The sequence below is a fragment of the Desmodus rotundus genome, chromosome 2, assembly GCF_022682495.2.
Source record: "Desmodus rotundus isolate HL8 chromosome 2, HLdesRot8A.1, whole genome shotgun sequence".
Lineage (NCBI taxonomy): Eukaryota > Metazoa > Chordata > Mammalia > Chiroptera > Phyllostomidae > Desmodus > Desmodus rotundus.
This window is the reverse complement of record NC_071388.1, coordinates 158,438,958-158,457,124: the sequence shown is the minus strand read 5'-3', so window position 1 is coordinate 158,457,124 and position 18,167 is coordinate 158,438,958. Positions and strand designations below refer to the sequence as shown.

Sequence of the window (18,167 nt, the reverse complement as noted above, 5' to 3'; positions counted from 1 at the left end):
GTTTTTGAGCTTTACATGAGCAGAATTACCCTGTATGTACCCTTTTAGCCTGCTTGTTTCACTAAACATTATATATTCGATTGTCATGTAATTTATTCATTTTACTGCTATATAGTGAGGCATTATATGAATATAACATAATTTATCTTTTCTTCTCTTAGTGGACATGTAGTTTCTATTTTTTGCAAATACGAACTGCTCAAAACATGCTTGTACATGTCTTCTAGAACAAATAATGGATTTCTCTATGGTATATGCTTAGAAGTACTGGGCATGCACATCTACAACTTTGCTGTATAATGTCAAATTTTTCCCAAAGTGGATGGATCCCACCAGTGGTGGGCAAGAAATAATTTTGTTGCTCATTATCCGTGCCAAGTCTTGCTTTAATTGGATATAACTTTTAAAAAAAATTTGGCCAAATTGATGGATGTAACAAAGTGTCTCTAATTATGCATTCCCTATTTATTTTTTGAACATCTTTTAAAATATTTATTAACCATATTTGTTTCTTCTGGGAAATAACAGTGTTTTTTTTTTGCTTACTTTCTTACTGGGTTGCTGTCTTTATTGATGTCAGGGTTTTTTTCTGACAATATACAGAGTGGGGCAAAAGTAGGCTTACAGTTCATATGGAAAATAACAATAATTAATACAAGAATAAACTTCTGTGTACTCACAACTATAAACCTACTTTTGCCCCACCGTCTATATTAATTTTCTCCAGTTGTTTCAGTTGTCTTTTCATTTCTACATGCTATCTTTTGATGACTAGAGGCATTCAAAATTTTTATGTGATTAAATATATCTTTTTTATAGTTTTATTTGTACCAAATTATTAGAAAAGGTCTACCAAAAGAATTTTTCCTTTAGATTATAAAGAAGTTCTATATTTTAAAAGTTTTATAGTCTGGTTTTTCAATATAAATTGTTAATTTCACTGGAATTCGTTTTGGGGTATGGTGTAAAGAAGTAGGATTTCATTTTAATTTCTTTCTATATAGATAACCAGTTGTCCAGCCCATTTAATTAAAAGTCCACTCTTTACTGCCAGCTCTATCATAGAAGTCTAGTTTTCATAAACAAGTGGGTTCTTTGCTGTGCTCTGTATTCTGTGTATTCCTATGCTGGTTTCACTGTATCTTTTTCATTGTCTTTGGCTGTTAGTGACAGAACATAAAACAGTAATACTTACAACAGAAGTGGGCAGCCTGGGTGTGATGGCTTCACAGTGACATCTGTGGGATTTTAACTCCTTTAATTTTTCTTCTCTATTGTCCCTAGTGTATGGTTTCTATCTTAAGGGTCATGTGAAGGTACAAAATATTTATTAGAGTCACAGTTACGATATCTGTGTTCCTGATCAGAAAACAAAGAAACAGGGAATAACAAAAAAAGGCAACAATTCTGTTTGCAGCTTTCTTGAATATTCCATTCCTTAGCTGTAAGGGAAGCTGGGAAATGTGTTTTTAGCTTGGCACATACCAATCCAGAATAAAATACTGGTTTTTCATTATTAAGGAAGGAGAAAATACATTTGAACCATCATAATTCCTGTAACTTTCTATTAAATCTTGACAAATACCCTCTTCTTTTTGGCTGTATTTGGCCCTTTGCAGTCTAAGAGGAATGTTAGAATCTGCTTTTTAAGTTACACACACACACACACACACACACACAATTTGTTGGAGTTTTGTTTGAATTGCTCCTGATGCAATGATGAGGTAACAAATTCCATTTATGTTCCTCAGAAAGTATCTTTATTTTACGCTTTTTCTTGAAAAACAATTTTATTAGGTATATAATTTTAGGTTGGTAGCCATTATCTCCCATCACTTTTGATTTATTATACCACTGTCTTTTGGCTTCCACCATGATTGGCCTAGACCTATGGTTCTCAAAGTATGATTCCCCAGGTCAGAAGCATTAGCATTACTGGGAAACTTACTAAAAATAAATGTTCAGACCCTACCTCAGTTCTACACATCCAGAAACCCTGGAGATGGGTCCCAGCAATCTGTGTTCCGACAAGCTCTTCAGTTCTTGTCTTGTCATTGTACTAGATTAATCAGACTCATCTCCTGAGTTTAGAGAGAGGTCTCTTCACTGAGCCATTGGTTGCCTACAGAGTCAACAAAATTGGTATATTTTTGCCAAGAAAGATGTTGGGGATGTCTATTGGATAGGCATCAACAGTGTCATCCACAAATTGAATGGAGAGAAATTCTTTATTAATTTGTGCAAAAGATGGAAAAGAATCATATTCATTTTTAAGTGTTAGACACTTTATATGCCATATTTTGGTTATTTTTAAATAAGTTTAGGCAAATGGCATTGCTCCTATTTTAAAAATAAGTCAACTGAACTAAGATTCAAATAGAGTGGATTTGAACCCATTGAGTATGGATACACATTCTATGTATTTTCCACTATACAGTTAAGCAACATTTAACAGTAATACCCCATGGTAAGCAGATGTTTTTTAAAAAAAAAGTTTTAGTGTCATACTTAAATAAATACTTAATCTTTTTTCTTTACATAATTTATTTAGTACATTAAAACTACTCCTGAGTGTGTCATGTATATAAATTTTAGATCTTTTCCATTTTCTACTTATGTTGTAGGCTAACTGTGATCTCAGACGGCAAATAGATGAACAACAAAAATTACTTGAAAAATACAAAGAACGATTAAATAAGTGCATATCAATGAGCAAGAAACTGCTTATTGAAAAGGTAAGTTAAAGTTCAATAAAATTTCCCCTTTTTTTAAATAGTCCCTTTTGCCTTGTACACTTTTAAAATTTAAAGGAATATAATTGAGTGATGAATTTTCCTTTTTTCAGAGTACCCAAGAAAAACTGGCAAGCCGAGAGAAGAGTATGCAAGACAGATTACGTCTTGGACACTTCACAACAGTTAGACATGGTGCTTCATTTACTGAACAATGGACAGATGGTTTTGCATTTCAGAATCTTGTGAAGTTAGTCATTCTTACATTTTAAAACATTTAATTTTCCTTTGGGTTTTCATTACTTTCAACGATTCTAGATTTGGGATTATGTTCTACATCTATTCCTACTTTTTGAGATCACAGAATTTAGTACATTTGAAAGGACCATAAAACAAAACAAAAAAGATACAATTTTAGCTTTAACATACTTTTTGACTAGTTAGCATTCATCTGTATGGTATGATGTATTCTAAATATGACTTTCCAAAATACAAATTGACCTTTTAGCTTTATAGATGATGTAGGAGTAAAATTACTGAAAATTTAATTTTCGTTGGAAGATTTATATTTATATCTATATAGATCTTGAGATTTTTCTTAGTTTCTTTTTCTTTTTCATTCTCCAGTATTAAGTGTTAAAATTCATTACTTGCCCGGTCTCTATTCCTACAAAAAAAGACAATACCTTTTTCCTTCTGCCTCAGGTACAATAACTCATAAATCAGTTGAACTGAACATGTAGCTTTAGTGTTCTTTAAACTAAAATCATTGTTACTATATTTTCTTGAGTTCAGATGATGAGAAGGATAAGTTAACTGTTTATGTGCTAAGGAGCCAGGATATATGCTGCTTTTTTTTTGTTGGAAAAGGTTTTTTTTAACTTGAAAAACAGGAGTAGTGTCAGCATCTTCATCAACTTTTTCAGAGTCAGTCTGGTTAAAGGAACATGGAGACAAAGCATTATCTCACAAAGCATTTATCACATAAAAATTGCTTTTTCAAACACTAGTGCCTATGACTCATCACAGAATGGCGTTCTCTGTATCTCAGTTGATTTATTCAGCTTTTGCTCAACACAGCTGTGCTGGGCCTAGGTATGCCATCATGAAGGACAGTGTCTTATGATGCTGGGGAGTTAGGGGTTTGTTTTGTTTTTTTCTTTTTAATCATTTTTTTAATTAATGTTCTAATGGGAGTTAGAGTTTTAATTCTGTGGACAGTGGGGAACTTTTAAAGGTTGTACAGTGTGTGGTCAGACTTGAGTTTTAGAAAGATAAATTGGATGGTAATGTTGGAGTGATATTGGAAAGAGGATAAATTGGTGAGTTCAGATGGAAAGGTGTCCAAATGAAAGGTGATTAGGCTTGACCTAAAATATTGACAGTAAAATGGAGAGTAGGATTTACATTAGAGATAGAAACCATAGTTTTCGAGTGTTTGTGAGCAAGAACCTCTGCTACTAAACTCAGAGCCAGAGTTGCTCTGGTAATGAATAAAAGGGAAGGTTACATAATATAACCTTAAATATAAGCTAGAAATATAAATCTGAAATATAGACTCTACCTCATACTTAACTTTGTAAGTTCTTTTTTAATAGCACGTTTATTTCATTCAATAAGTACAGGGGTGGGCAAAAGGAGGTTTCCAGTTATGAGTATGTGAAACACAGAGTTAATAAAGCTATTCTGATAGTCAAAACCTGCATGTCTTTTTCCATACACAGAACTGTAAACCCTCTTTTGCCAACACCTATATTTTTTGAATACCTAATGTACTAATTCCTGTGTTGGACACTAGGAATACAATAGAATATAAAATAAATGTAGTGTCTGTTCTCATGGAGTAATGTAGTCCAACCAGACTGTTCTGATCGGTATCTACAGGAATGATATTTGTTAGAAAGGAGGTGAGGAGCAACAACATACCATGAGAATGTATATGGCAACACATCTTTCCCTAGTCTGGGGGTGTAGGGGTACCTCATTCAGAAATGAATGTTTCAGAGGAGACCTGGACTGTGATTACGAGTTGGTTCACCAGAGAGGGACCAAAAAGGTACAAATTTATATCATATGACTTTTGGTTTTCAGGTTTTAACTGTGAAAAGTAATGGAAAGTTGATACGGTTTTATACATTTATTTTTATACAGGCAACAAGAATGGGTGAACCAGCAAAGGGAAGATATTGAAAGGCAAAGGAAACTTCTAGCCAAACGCAAACCTCCTACAGCTAATAATTCTCAGGCACCCTCTACCAATTCCGAACCAAAACAAAGGAAAAACAAAGCAGTCAATGGAGCAGAAAATGATCCCTTTGTTAGACCAAATTTACCACAACTGTAAGACTCCATTTTTTATTCTCCTCCTTTTAAATTGTAGCCATGAATGTTATTGATGGCTGTTTTTATACATATACTAATACTTAAGTAGTAATATTAGTTATGGCCCAGAAGAAAGGCAGTGTTGAAAATATACCTCTAAATTAATAATAATCCCCAAATATCTGGATTTTACTTTTGTAAGTGGAGATTTATTAATGCTCTTTTAAAACAGAGACTTAGGTAGCTAAGAGGAGACTGGAATCCCCACTTTCATGTCTGAGTGAGTCTGTTATTAATGTTCTTTTTTCTAAGAATGTTAAGTAATACAGCAGCCATATATTTTCTCAACCAAAGGAAGCATTACTTTAGTAGATTATAGATATTGTTTTTCCCCTTTCTGCTTTTCTTTGTTTTCTGAATTTTTTGCTTTGATAATGAATTATTCTTTACAATTCAAGGGACAGTTTTGGTTTTTTTTAAATAGTTACATGCTTATCATAGAAAATTTGGAAAGTATGGAAGAACACAATAAAACAAATACAGATCATGCTTTGATCCCACAAAGGACACCGTTTAAAAACCTTGGATGTGCAGCCCTGGCTGGTACCCAATTGGTTGGAGTGTCACCCCATAAGCTGAAAGGTGGTGGGTGGGATTCCTAAACAGGGCACATGCCTAGGTTGTGGGTTTGGTTCCTAGTTGGGGCACATAGGAAAGGCAGCCAATTAATGTTTTTCTCTCACATCAGTGTTTCTCTCCTTTCTCTCTCCCTCCCTTCCCCTTTCTCTAAAGTCAATAAGCATGTCCTCAGATGAGGATAAAAATCGTTTTTTGATGTGCAGTTGTCCCCCTTATCTGTGGTTTCGCCTCCCGTGGTTTCAGTTTCCCACGATCAACTACAGTCTAAAAATATTAAATGAAAAATTCCAGAAATAAACAATTTATAAGTTTTAAATTGCAAGCCGTTCTGAGTAGTGTGATGAAATCTCACACTGTCTCACTCTGTCCCACCTGGGGCATGCATCATCCCTTTGTCCAGGGTATCCACCCTCTATATGCTGCCCGTTCATTATTCACTTACTGGCTGTCTTAGTGATCAGATTGATTGTTGTAGAACAGCGCTGTGTTCAAGAACCCTTAATGTACTAAGTAATGGCCCCAAGCCATAAGAGTTGTGATGTTGGCAATTCAATATCCCAAAGAGAAGCCACGAAGTACTTTCTTTAAATGAAAAGGTGAGTACAGCACAGTAAGGAATTTTGAGAGCAAGGGAGCAAATTCATGTAATTTTTATTACAGTATATTATCATTGTCATATTGTTAATGTCTTTATAAATTAAGCTTTATCATAGGTGTGTATATATAGAAAAGACATAATGTATACAGGGTTCGTCTCTATCTGTGGTTTTGGGCATCCATTGGGGGTCTTGGAATGTAACCCCCATGGTCGTGAAGGGGGAATACTATACAGATGTATCCAAACTTATTTTTTTGTTCTATAAGGGCTGCATTAGTTCATGTGAGTAGATAATACATGTACCCTCCGTTTGCTGTTTTGTATGGATGTTGTCTTTTTCTCCTCTCTTGAGAGAGAATGTTTTATCAATGCTTTTAATCCCATTCCCTGCTATATCAGGGACCTCTTCTATTGACAGCTTCTCCATCTTATTTGTTCAACCTTTTGCTTTTTCTCTCTTAGAAAAGCAAAACAAAAAACTCTCCCTCAATTATAAATCCCTCTTGTCTTCATATTCTATCGTCTTCATATGATGACATCTTCTACCTCACCTTCCATTTTCTCCTTTAACTGAAATTGTTTTTTAAAAGATTGTTAACTATCTCTTTGATGCTAAATGCTGTAAACATTTGAGTTTTAACTTGGCAGCATGGAATATTACTGACTCCTTATGTTTTCTTAAACGACTTTTATTGCCTTGGTTTTTGAAATGCCTTGTTCTCCTAATTTTCATTTTAATTAATTTGGCTATATCTTCTTGGTCTCTGCTATGGACATTATTTTCTCTTACCAATTTGTAAAATGTGGGTGATTTGTAACGATATATTCTACTCCATTATACATCTTAAGCGTCAGCTACTCGGTCTCCTTGTACAATAGCTGCCCTCACGGTTTCAGTTACCGTGTGTGTGTTGCTGAGATCCAGACTTCTATCTCCAGCCCTCTTTTCTCTCTTGAGTATGAAAATCTCAGTCTTCAATGTCATGTCCTTGCTTAGTTCGTATTGGTACTTAAATGTCTCATAGGAACCTGTAACACAGCCTGTTCAAAACTGTATTTACTAAAAGCACAACACAAAACAAAAACTGTAGTGACTATTATCTTTCCCCTGCAGTCAGTCCGTCCCTCTCTCTCTCTACCTTTCTTTCTCCCGTGGTCCCTCTCCCCACACACGCGCATGCACACACCCCCCCCCCTTGCCTTTTCCTGTGTTCTGTCAGTAATTGATACTACCGTCCTTTAAATTCCACATGCCAGAATTCTGGTTGCCACCCTTAACATTTAGGTTAAGATTCCATTTATTTTTCTTAATGCGTTTTTATTATTTTCCATTGATAGGTAGGCACTGATAATCTTATCTTTCAAACTCCATCTCAAAATTTACTTCCTTCTTCAAGCATTTCCTAATGGGGGGTGGGGGGAGCTGTGTAAACTGGAATTAAAGCATTTACCTATCCAGCATTTTTTAAAATTTAGCAAATGATTTACTTTTTGGAAATATGTTGCTTAAAAAAAAGAGTCAACAGTCAACAGGTAGGGGAGCAGTTATATAGAAGAAAGTGTGTGTTAGCTTTCACTCCAGCCCCAGAGACACCCAGTTCTTCTGTATCTCCAATGTGCCCACTTAGGTGAGCCCTACCGATACCGTTCTGACTGAAGTTACTGCCATCTCTTACTTGGGTTTTTTTACACACACATTCCCTTTCAATTTTGGTCTTGTCTTCCAATTTATTTCATGTCATAGACAAGTCATTTTTTTCCTAAATGAAATTACGATCCTTTTCTTCTCTTAGAATCCTAACATAGCTCTCGATTACTTGAATGATATATCCCAAGTGTTAAGATAGCTTATAAAGTACTTTTGATCTGGCACCTTCGGACCTCTTTAGCCTTAATTACTGTTTCCTTACATGTCTCATCATGTAACTTTTATATTTCCTTCACTGGCCTTCAAGATAAAATTCACTCTTGTGAAGACCCTTTGTACACCTTATTTCTCTCTCTATCCTCATTCCCCAGCATCTGCCTTGTGTATCCTATGTTAAACTCTTTTGGTTCTCTAAATGGACTATGCTTTTTGTGCCTTTGTACATCTTATTCCTTGTCTCTCTTTTTTTTTTTTTTAAGATTTTATTTATTTATTTTTAGAGAGAGGAGAAGGGAGGGAGAAAGGGAAAAAAACATCAAGGTGTGAGAGAACATCTATCTGTTGCTTCTCACACACTCCCAACTGGAGGCCTGGCCTGCAACTTAGGTATGTGCCCTGACTGGGAATCAGCTGGCAGCCTTTTGCTTTATGGGATGATGCCCAACCAACTGAGCTGCATAGGTCAGGGCTTGTTCCTTGCCTCTCTTTACTTCATTTCCTATTCATCTTTTAACGCTTGGCTCAGATACCAGTTTTTAGTAGGAAGCCCTCTCCAACCTTTTTTCTTCCTGGTTTCCCCCTCCTCCTCAAGTTAGGTGCCTGTAACCTTTTGTACATTCCTGTTTATATTGTAGCATTTATCTTATTATTTTATCTTTTACACATATTCTCAGTATCTAGCACAGTTACTGGCATATGAAAAGTGGTCGGTAAATACTAAATTGCAGTACATAAGCATTTGATTTTCATTTTCTGTTACTCAACAGATCATATTTCTATTTTGTTACCGGTGTTAAGCTTTCTGCTTGCTTCCAAGATGCTAACAGCCATAACTGTAGTTAAATAATCATAGACTTGTCTTGTTTCTATCCCATTTTATTGCATATGTTGACTTAGAACTAACCCTGAAGTTATGTGGCTATGTGTTCTTGGAGTGGCAAATGAAGTGATACTGCGTAGCAATTTGATTACATCTTTATGCACATACAGATTTAAAATAGGAGAAAAAGCCACAAAAGCACTTTGATTCATATATATTAGTTTGATTTTTTAGCAGCCATACTCTGCACGTATCTTCTAAAAACTCCTTTTGAATCGTCGTTCAGTGGAAAGTAGGCTTTACCTTGTGTGCAGAATAACTAGTATAATTAGAGTAGAGATAATGAATCTTTAATTATTTTTCTATATAAAAATTGAAGTTACTACCATATAGTGGTTAGAACTTTAAGCCCTGTATTCAGACAGATGTGGAGTCCAACCTTAACTCTTTCAGGTTATTTTTCGTAAGCTGTTTTACCTCTTAGAACCTTTGTTTCCTCACTTACGAAAGTACATATATCAAAGTTTTGAAGGATAATATGTGGTAATGCATGTATTATATTTGCATAGTTCCTGGCTCCTGTTTTTCTGTTCTCACCTAAAGAGGTGCTTATTGATTTCACAGAGAAGGGAAGGGAGGGAGAGAAACATTGATTGGTTGCCTCTCATACACACCCCAACCAGGAACTGAATCCACAACCAAGGCATGTGCCCTGACTGGGGATTGAACCCCAAAGCCTTTTGGTTTATGGGACTGTGCTCCAACCAACTGAACCATAGCAGCCAGAGCTGGTTCCTGGCTCTTAACTAATTTTTAACTGCCAGTTAGATTCAGTCAAGTTTTTAAGGTTTCTAATTTTAGTCACAAATACTTTTATTCAGAGTAAATAGTTTATACAGATAATATTATCTGTAGGTAACATCTAAGTGATTTTTGCATTAATTGTATATTAATACATTTTGATCAAGATTTTGACTTCATGTTAAATATATTTTAAATTATTTTGATTCTGTCTATATATTCACAAGAAATAAACTGGTTATTTCATGACTACAAAAGGTTCAAATCACCAGGAACATATAATAATTCTAAATTTGTATACACATAATAACATGGCCTTAAGATAAATTAAAATTGACAGTTCTGTAAGGAGATAGAGACAGATCCACAAATCACAATGGGAGATTTCAACACATAGATTTCTTAGTAATAACACAGGTAGATAAAAATAACACAGTACCAAACAACAAACAGAGGGTCTAGAAAAATTCAGTGTTGAAAAACTAATGAATACATTCTCTAACATCTACAGAATATGTGTTCATTTTGAGTGTGGACTTTTATAAAAAGCAAACAAGTTAGGTCACAGAGCAGCAAGTCTTAACAAATTTCAAGGAATTGAAAGAGTTCGTATAAGATGGATTGGACTGTTTTGTCCTTAAATGCTTGGTAGACTTCAGGGTGAAACTTAAAGGGTTAGAATCATATAGAACAGGTTTTGTGACCACAGTGGAACTTAAGTAGAAGTCAGTAACAAAAAGGATTGTGGAAAAGTCTAAATGGAAATGAGAAAATATTTTTAGATAAATGATAGTGAAAGTTCTAAATAACAAAATCTGTGAGATAAATATGAAACAGTATCTAGAAGTGGTACTTACAGCCTTGTATACATATAGAGGAAAAGAAGAAAAAGTAAAACTTTATAAACTAAGCATCTATTTCAGTAAGTTAGGAGATGAGCAGCAGAATTAGCCAGGAAAGGAAGAGGGGAAAGATGGGAACACTAATTCATGACACAGTAAGCAAATACAAACATACAATAGAGAGAATCAGTCAAACCCATGGGGAATGTATTTAAAATAAAAAAACTAATGAAATTGAAAAAAGAAAGCAAGAAGACAACCATTACTAGAAATGAAAAAAGGAATATTACTACAAAGTCTATAGATACTTAAAAGAAAACAAAATACAGGGGGTTAGCAAAAGTAGGTTTGCAGTTCCTATGGAAAATAATATAATAATAAATAATAATACAAGAATAAACTGTGTTTTGTGTACTCACAACTCACAAACTTACTTTTGCCACCCTGAATTATAAGTTGTTTAAATTTGATATTGTGAAATGGATAAATTTCTAGAAAAATGCAACTTAACAAAATTCACATTAGAAGAAATAAAATCCAAGTAGTTCTATAACTATTAAAGAAATTGAATCTGTAATTGAAATCTTTACTCATAGAAAACTCCAGATACAGCCCTGGTTGGGTGGCTCAGTTGGTTGGAACATCATCCTGTACACTAAAAGTTGCAGGTTCGATTCCAGGTCAGGGCACATACATAGGTTGCCTCTTCAAACCCCGGTCAGGGTGAGTATGGGAAACAACTGATCGCTCTTTCTCTCCCTCTTTCTCTCCTTCTTTCTTTTTCTCTCTCTGCCTCTCTCCCTGTCTCCCCCTGTGTCCCCCTCTCCTTACCTTTTTCCCTCTCCTTCTCCTCCTCCCCCTCCCTCTCTAAAATCAATAAACATTTCCTCAGGTGAGGATTTAAGGGAAAAAAATGCTCTAGGTACAGATGACTTTATCTATGTAGCCTGCCCACCATTTAAGGAAGATACAGTGTCAAGTCTTTCAAAACTTTATTTAAAGAACTGCTGAGGCAGAAGTATTTCCAGTTTACTCTGAGGCCAACAAAATCTTGGTGTCAAAATCAACAAGGACTGTACAATAAAGGAAAGTTATAGGCTAATCTCACTTTTGCAAAAATCTTAAATAAACTTTACCAACCCCAAATATAGTATATAAAAATAATAAACTATCAAGACAAAGTTGGGTTTATTTTAGGTATAGAAGATTGGTTTAACATTAGAATTATCAATGTAATTTTCCACATAACAAGAAAGATTATATGATCATCTTAACACATGCCAAAATAGAAACATTAGATAATATTCAGCATTAATCTGTGATTAAAACTCTTAGCAAAAATCAGTAGTAGATAACTTTATTTTTCTTTTGGCTTACATCTCTACATGCTGTGCTCTTGAGTTACTTTGCTCCCTGTATCTGCTGTTCTTCTTCCTGGCATCCTTCTGCTTTTCTTTAACCAAGTTCAGGTGTAACTTCTTCTGTATTTTTTTCCTGCTTTTCTTGGGATAAATTTTTTTCTTCTATTTACTCATAGCTGTATTATCCAGGATAGTCAACTTATTTTAAGGTCAGCTAATTAGCAACCTTTGATCCCATTTAATCCTTTGCCATGAAAGGTACCATATTTACAAGTTGCAAGGATTTGGGATGTATCATCTTTAGGAAGCCATTATTCAGCCTACTCTAGTCTGCCCTCTGAACCAAGATTCACATTCTTCCCACATGCAAAATATATTCATCCTATCCCAACATCCCCCAAAACCTCATTCACAATACAATATCAACTCAACATCCAGAATCTCATCTACAACTTTTCTGCTCAAACGGTCTAAATCTCATTGTCTAGATCAGGTATGGGTGAGTCTCTGTGTATAACTCACCCTGAGACACAATTCCTTTTAATCTGTGAACCTCAACAAACAAGGTACCTTTTTTCCAAAATACAGTGATGAGGACAAAGTATAAGTCATATATATGACTGTAGTTCAAACAAAAAGGAGTCACTGATTCCAGGCAGTTTCAAAAATCCATTCAGGCAAACTCAAACACTATTTGGTTTCACGGTCTGGTAATAATTATTTGTGTCTTGTGGCTCTGCCTTCTGAACTTAAAGTTTTGTCGGCAACTCTGAGTCTTCCATGGAAGTTGTCATGTATTTGTAGCTGAGTAGCCTTATCAGCCTGTTTCCTATTTGTAGAATTTTGGGAGTGTGACAGACTTCATTGTATACTCTCTGTCTTTATAAATCCAAGCTGGCAGTGTTTCTACTGTATAAAGTTCTTAAGAATCTTTTGGATCTCCCATGTATGAAATAAGGATTCACTCCAAATAATCCCATTTCCGTTTTTGGCTTCTGCTTAGAAAACTGATGGAATGTATGAGTCACAATACCCTTCATCTTATTAAAGACCATTTATGTGACTAAATAGTCTGGCCTCTCTGGGGTATTAGCAAAAGGTTATTTAGTTACACTCTCCTATTTTATTTTATTTTATTTTATATTTATTTATTTATTTATTATTTTAGTTTATTTTTTATTTTAATTTTTTAATTTTATTTATTTTATTTTATATTATTTTTTATTTTTATTTTTATTTTAAATTTTTATTGTTATTCAATTACAGTTGTATGCCTTTTCTCCCCATCCCTCCACCCCACCCCAGCTGAACCCACCTCCCTCCCCCACCTCCACCCTATTTTATATTATTTTTAATTTAATTTATTTTTAAGAGCAGCTGACAGTGAATCCCAATTTTAGTGTATTTAACACTGGGTAGAATTAGGATTTCTTAAACCATCAGGTTCCTTATTGTTGAACATTTCTTACCTGAATTTATCTCTTCTCATATTTGAATAAAAACAGGAAGAAGAAACTAGTCTATACCTTCAACACTTTGGAAATCTTTTCTTTTTTCTTAATTCTTTTTTTAAATTGAATTTATTGGCGTGACATTTGTTTAAAAAACTATACAGGTTTCAAGTATACAGTTCTATAATATATCACCTGTATATTGCATTAACCCCAAGTCAAGTCTCCTTCCATCACCGTTTATCCCCCCTTTTACCCTTTTTTATCTCCCCCATCCCACTTTTCCTTTAGTAATCTCCATAGTATTGTCTGTGTCTGAAATGTTTATTTTTTTTCCTTAATCCTTTTATGTTTTTACCCAGCCCACCAACTCCCTCCCCTCTGACAGCTGTCAGACTGCTCTTTGTTATCTATGAGTCTGCTTCTGTTTTGTTAGTTTATTTTGTTCATTAGGTTCCACATATGAGTGAAATCATATGGTTTTTGTCTTTCTCTGACTGGCCTATTTCACTTAGCATAATAATCTCCAGGTCTATCCATGGTATTAGAAAAGGTAAGATTTCCTTAAGGTACCACAGCTTTTTATTCCCTCGTCTACTGATGGAAACTTGGGCTACTTCCAAACCTCGTCAATTATAAATAACACTGCAGCGAAGATAAGGGTACATATATTCTTTCAAATTAGTGTTTCAGGCTTCTTCGGATATGTTCCCAGAAGTGGAATTGCTGGGTCATAAGAGAGTTACATTTTTAGTTTTATGAGGCAACCCCATACTGCCAGTCAGGGTCTCAGGAAAGTGGGGGGATGGCACCTGTCCAAAATCCACACAGCTCAGGCACTGACACCCCCATGAGTCTGCCCATCCCTCTACATCTGGGCCTAGGCGCTGACTCCTCAGTAGGATTCAAGGGTGAGCTCCAGAAGATGGGACTGTTGCATTCCCTCAGGTTGATGCCAGATGGCGGGGTTGCTTCACCCAAGTAAGATGATGTCTGTGGTGTGGGAGAATGATTTAGCACAGAGATCCTGGCATCTGTCCCTTTAGGTCTCTCCTTAGAGCCACCAACTCCAGTTTCATCTCATGTGACTCCAGTCCACTGGGCCCTCTTCTGGAACCCAAGGTGAGGGACTATGAAGAGATTCTGTGTGTTGGCCCTTAGAGAGGATGCCTGTGTCTCCAGCAGACTCCTGTCTCTCCTGGGCAGACAGAATCTCTGCTGATTTTCACAGCCAGATGTTATGTGGGCGCCTCTTCCCAGGCTCTGGTGCTTTGGGTTGGGCAGCCCAGTTTGAGGTTGAGACTCCGCACTTCTCAGGGGGGATCTCTGCAGCTGAGATAGCCTTTTGGGATCTTAGCCCCTGGGACCGGGGGCAGCCCTTTTTATATCTCCTCCCTTCCTGCCAGTCTTTATGTGGCTGCTTCTGTATATCTCTTCAGATAACCTTCAGGTTGTTTGCTCTACATTTTAGTTGTAATTCCAGGTTGATCCTGGGAAGAGGTGGGTGTAACATCCATTTACTCTGCCACTGTCTTGAGTCCCCTGGAAATCTCTTAAGCTAAATGTTCAAGCTCACTTCTCATAACTTTGGCTTTCTGTATAACTACCAGCTACAATTTTGCTGAGCTGTTTTCCGTAATAACAAGAATCCTCATTCCTCTAATTTTTAATAACAGGTTTCTTATTTCCTCTGAGTCCTCACCAGTAGCACTTCTTTTGTCCAGATTTCTACCAACAGACCATTCATGACAATTTACATGTTCTCTAAAGGGGTATGTGTTTTCTCTACTGTGCTTCAGAATCCTTGAGTCTTCAGTAGCAGAGTTGTTAACATCCATATTTCTGTTAAGGGTCTCAAGGCAGTCTAACCATTTTAAAAATCATGTTCCTCTAAATTCTATTCTCTTGCCTGTTGCCCAGTTCCAAAGCCACTTCCACATTTTTAGGAAATTGTTGCAGAAATATCCCACTTCCTGCAAAATTTGTATTAATTTTTTATTGCTGCTATAACAAAGTACCACAAATTTGGTGACTTAAGTTAATACAATTTATTATCTTACAGTTTTGGAAATTACAATTCTAAAGTGGGGCTAAAATCAGGGTGTCATTAGGTTGTATTATTCCTTATGGCTTTTACTCTCTTGCCTTTTCCAGCTTTTAGAAGCATTCCTTGTTTCATGATCCCCTTCCATCTGTGAGACAGCAGTTGCCAAGCACTCAAGTCTTTCTCATGTCACACCCCTCTAATTCTGACAGGTCTGCTGTGCTCCTCCTCCTCTAAGCACTGTTGTAGTTACATTGGGCCCACAAGCATAATTCCGAATAACTCAGCTTGTTAGCAGCCTTAATTCCATCTGCACCCTCAGTTTTCCTTTGCTGTATAGCTTAACATTCACGTATCCCAGGGATTAAGATGTGGACATCCTAAAAATAATTAATGTGACGATTAAAAGACATTAAATTTAACAGCATCCTAGTTTGGTTCTTTTTAGTCTGTGCAATAAAATCATGTCTCTCGAGAGAAGATTGTCCCCAGTTCGTGTTATCTTAATACTTTACATTTTATCTAATTTTTCTTGAACTGACTGGTGTGGTTCAGTGGATTGAGTGCCGGCCTGTGAACCAATGGGTCGTCAGTTCAATTCTCAGTCACTGCAGAAGCCTGAGTTGTGGGCCAGGTCACCAGTTGGTGGCGTGTGAGAGGCAACTGATCGGTGTATCTCTCACACATTGATGTTTCTCTCCCTCCCTTCTCCTCTCTCTAAAAAAAAAGAAAATCATTTTTTAAAACATTTTTACTTAATGGAAGTATACAATAGAGATGTCTAAAAAGTTAATAATATATGTCAAGTTACTTCCTGATAAGAGAAATGCAGGAAATGTAAGAGCATTCTCCTTTGCTGTTTTGGGATTTGCATTCTATTTTGTGAGAGAAGACCCTGGGATAGGAATTCTTAAACTGAGATCTGTGAACCCCCAATATTACATATATGTGAAGTTTTCTGGGTTGTATATAAATTCCTTTAAATTATTTCTAGATATATTTATAATCATAAAAAAGGGTACGAATCACTGCCCAAGAAAGTCAGTAGCCTAGTATTTAGTACTGTCTGTAAAGTTTGCTTTTAATGCTTCAAAACCAGAGAAGTTGGTAAAAATACATAAATTAGTTAATTGTTCCATCTGTAAGTATTAGATGTATTCTGAAGAATATCTTAAAGGGATTTGCCTTGTATTATTTTGGGCTGAAAGTTATTAACACTTCATTATTTCTATTTGATGAATTTCATTTTACTTAGCTGGTTGTTAAGAAGAAGTAAGTATTATTCTTAATATCTAGAATCATTTTTATTTTTGATAGGTTAACTTTGGCAGAATACCATGAACAGGAAGAAATTTTCAAACTGAGACTAGGACATCTCAAAAAGGTGCGTGAAGCATGTGTTGAATTTTGTTTGTTACCAGAGGTGGTTGAGAGTTGTGTTATATATGTCTCTTACTGAAGAAATGAAACTTCATAGAGAAAGTCACCAAATGAAAAACTTTTAGACCAGAAATAAGTGGCATTAAATTTGCATTTTTATGTTCAGTTCATCAAAATAATATTCCTTTCACTTGTGTCAATTTAAAAAACATTGAGATACGGATAATGCTGTGTGCTTGTAGCGAAGGGGTGGTTCCTGGGCAGACCTTCAGTGTCTTCACATTAGCTTGTTTAAATACCATCTTTTAGTAAAAAATGTTTAACTTTTAAGGTGCAGTGTAAAGTTCTATTTTGTTTATTTCTGTTTTATAATAAATTGAAATAATTATAAATTAATAACAAATTGTTTCTTTGGCCTAACTTTTAAGCTGTGGGACGTTTAATTAAATGTTTCAATTAAAATCTGTACATTGGCAAATTTAGAAAAGCCTAGTCATCAGTAGTAACATAAAGTGATAAAATTTAGAAAATTGTTGCTATGTGTTACCATAGTAAAATTTAATAGTGGATAGCTTTGTACTTGTTTATAAACTCTGAAATTCTAATCAGTTCATTGTTTTTATAGTTTATATTTTTAGTTCAGACCATTTCAAAGAAATAAAAATAGAATAGATTCCCTTGATTTTATTGACAGATATAAAATTCTTTTTTTGACCCAATTTTTTTTATTATGTTTTCTCCTTATTGGAATACTGAATTTTTTTTAAATAGACTGAATAATAGCTAAAATTGAGTTAGTGAGCTAATTGAAGATAGTATTTCTGAAGATAGTATTTTTGTCTCCCTCCGGTAGAGAGAGAGGACAGAGAAACCCATTCTGGCAGCTGCTATTACACCATATACTATTTTGGTTTTGCAGTGCTATCAATAGGCTTCAGACCCCTGCCATTTAATCACAGGGAACAGAACAAAGTTACACATAGGATGTGTGTATATATGTAGGTAATTTGCATCAGTGTTCTGTAGCATGCCACATCCGTGCTCCTGCTCAGAAAAGTTTCCACCTAAACTACTTGAACAGTAAATTTCTTGGGGTTTGTTTTTAGTTCTTCTATTCTGTTGTCATTATTGACTGTTTGTCCTGCTCTTTGAGATACAGTAGACAATTTCAGTCTATTCTCTGTAAAAGATGGAGTTGTAATGGGACTGTAGAAGAAAGGAGATTTTGTAGTACAGAGTGAGTACAAGTATTTGAGTGCCTACCTAAGCTATTTTGATAATGAATCCATAGAGACCTATGCTTGCTGTCC

At 35.3% G+C, this 18,167-nt stretch overlaps 1 protein-coding gene across 2 annotated transcripts in view; it reads left to right on the top strand.

The window, feature by feature from the left end:
- Nucleotides 1-18,167, top strand: part of TLK1 (tousled like kinase 1) — a 131,585-nt gene that overhangs the window by 90,645 nt on the left and 22,773 nt on the right. For both annotated transcript variants that reach the window (XM_024561544.4, XM_053918773.1), the window contains exons 9-12: nt 2,625-2,735; nt 2,846-2,982; nt 4,884-5,072; nt 16,795-16,861. In XM_024561544.4, the coding sequence (XP_024417312.1) occupies nt 2,625-2,735; nt 2,846-2,982; nt 4,884-5,072; nt 16,795-16,861 (504 nt within the window). The remainder of the gene's footprint in view (nt 1-2,624; nt 2,736-2,845; nt 2,983-4,883; nt 5,073-16,794; nt 16,862-18,167) is intronic.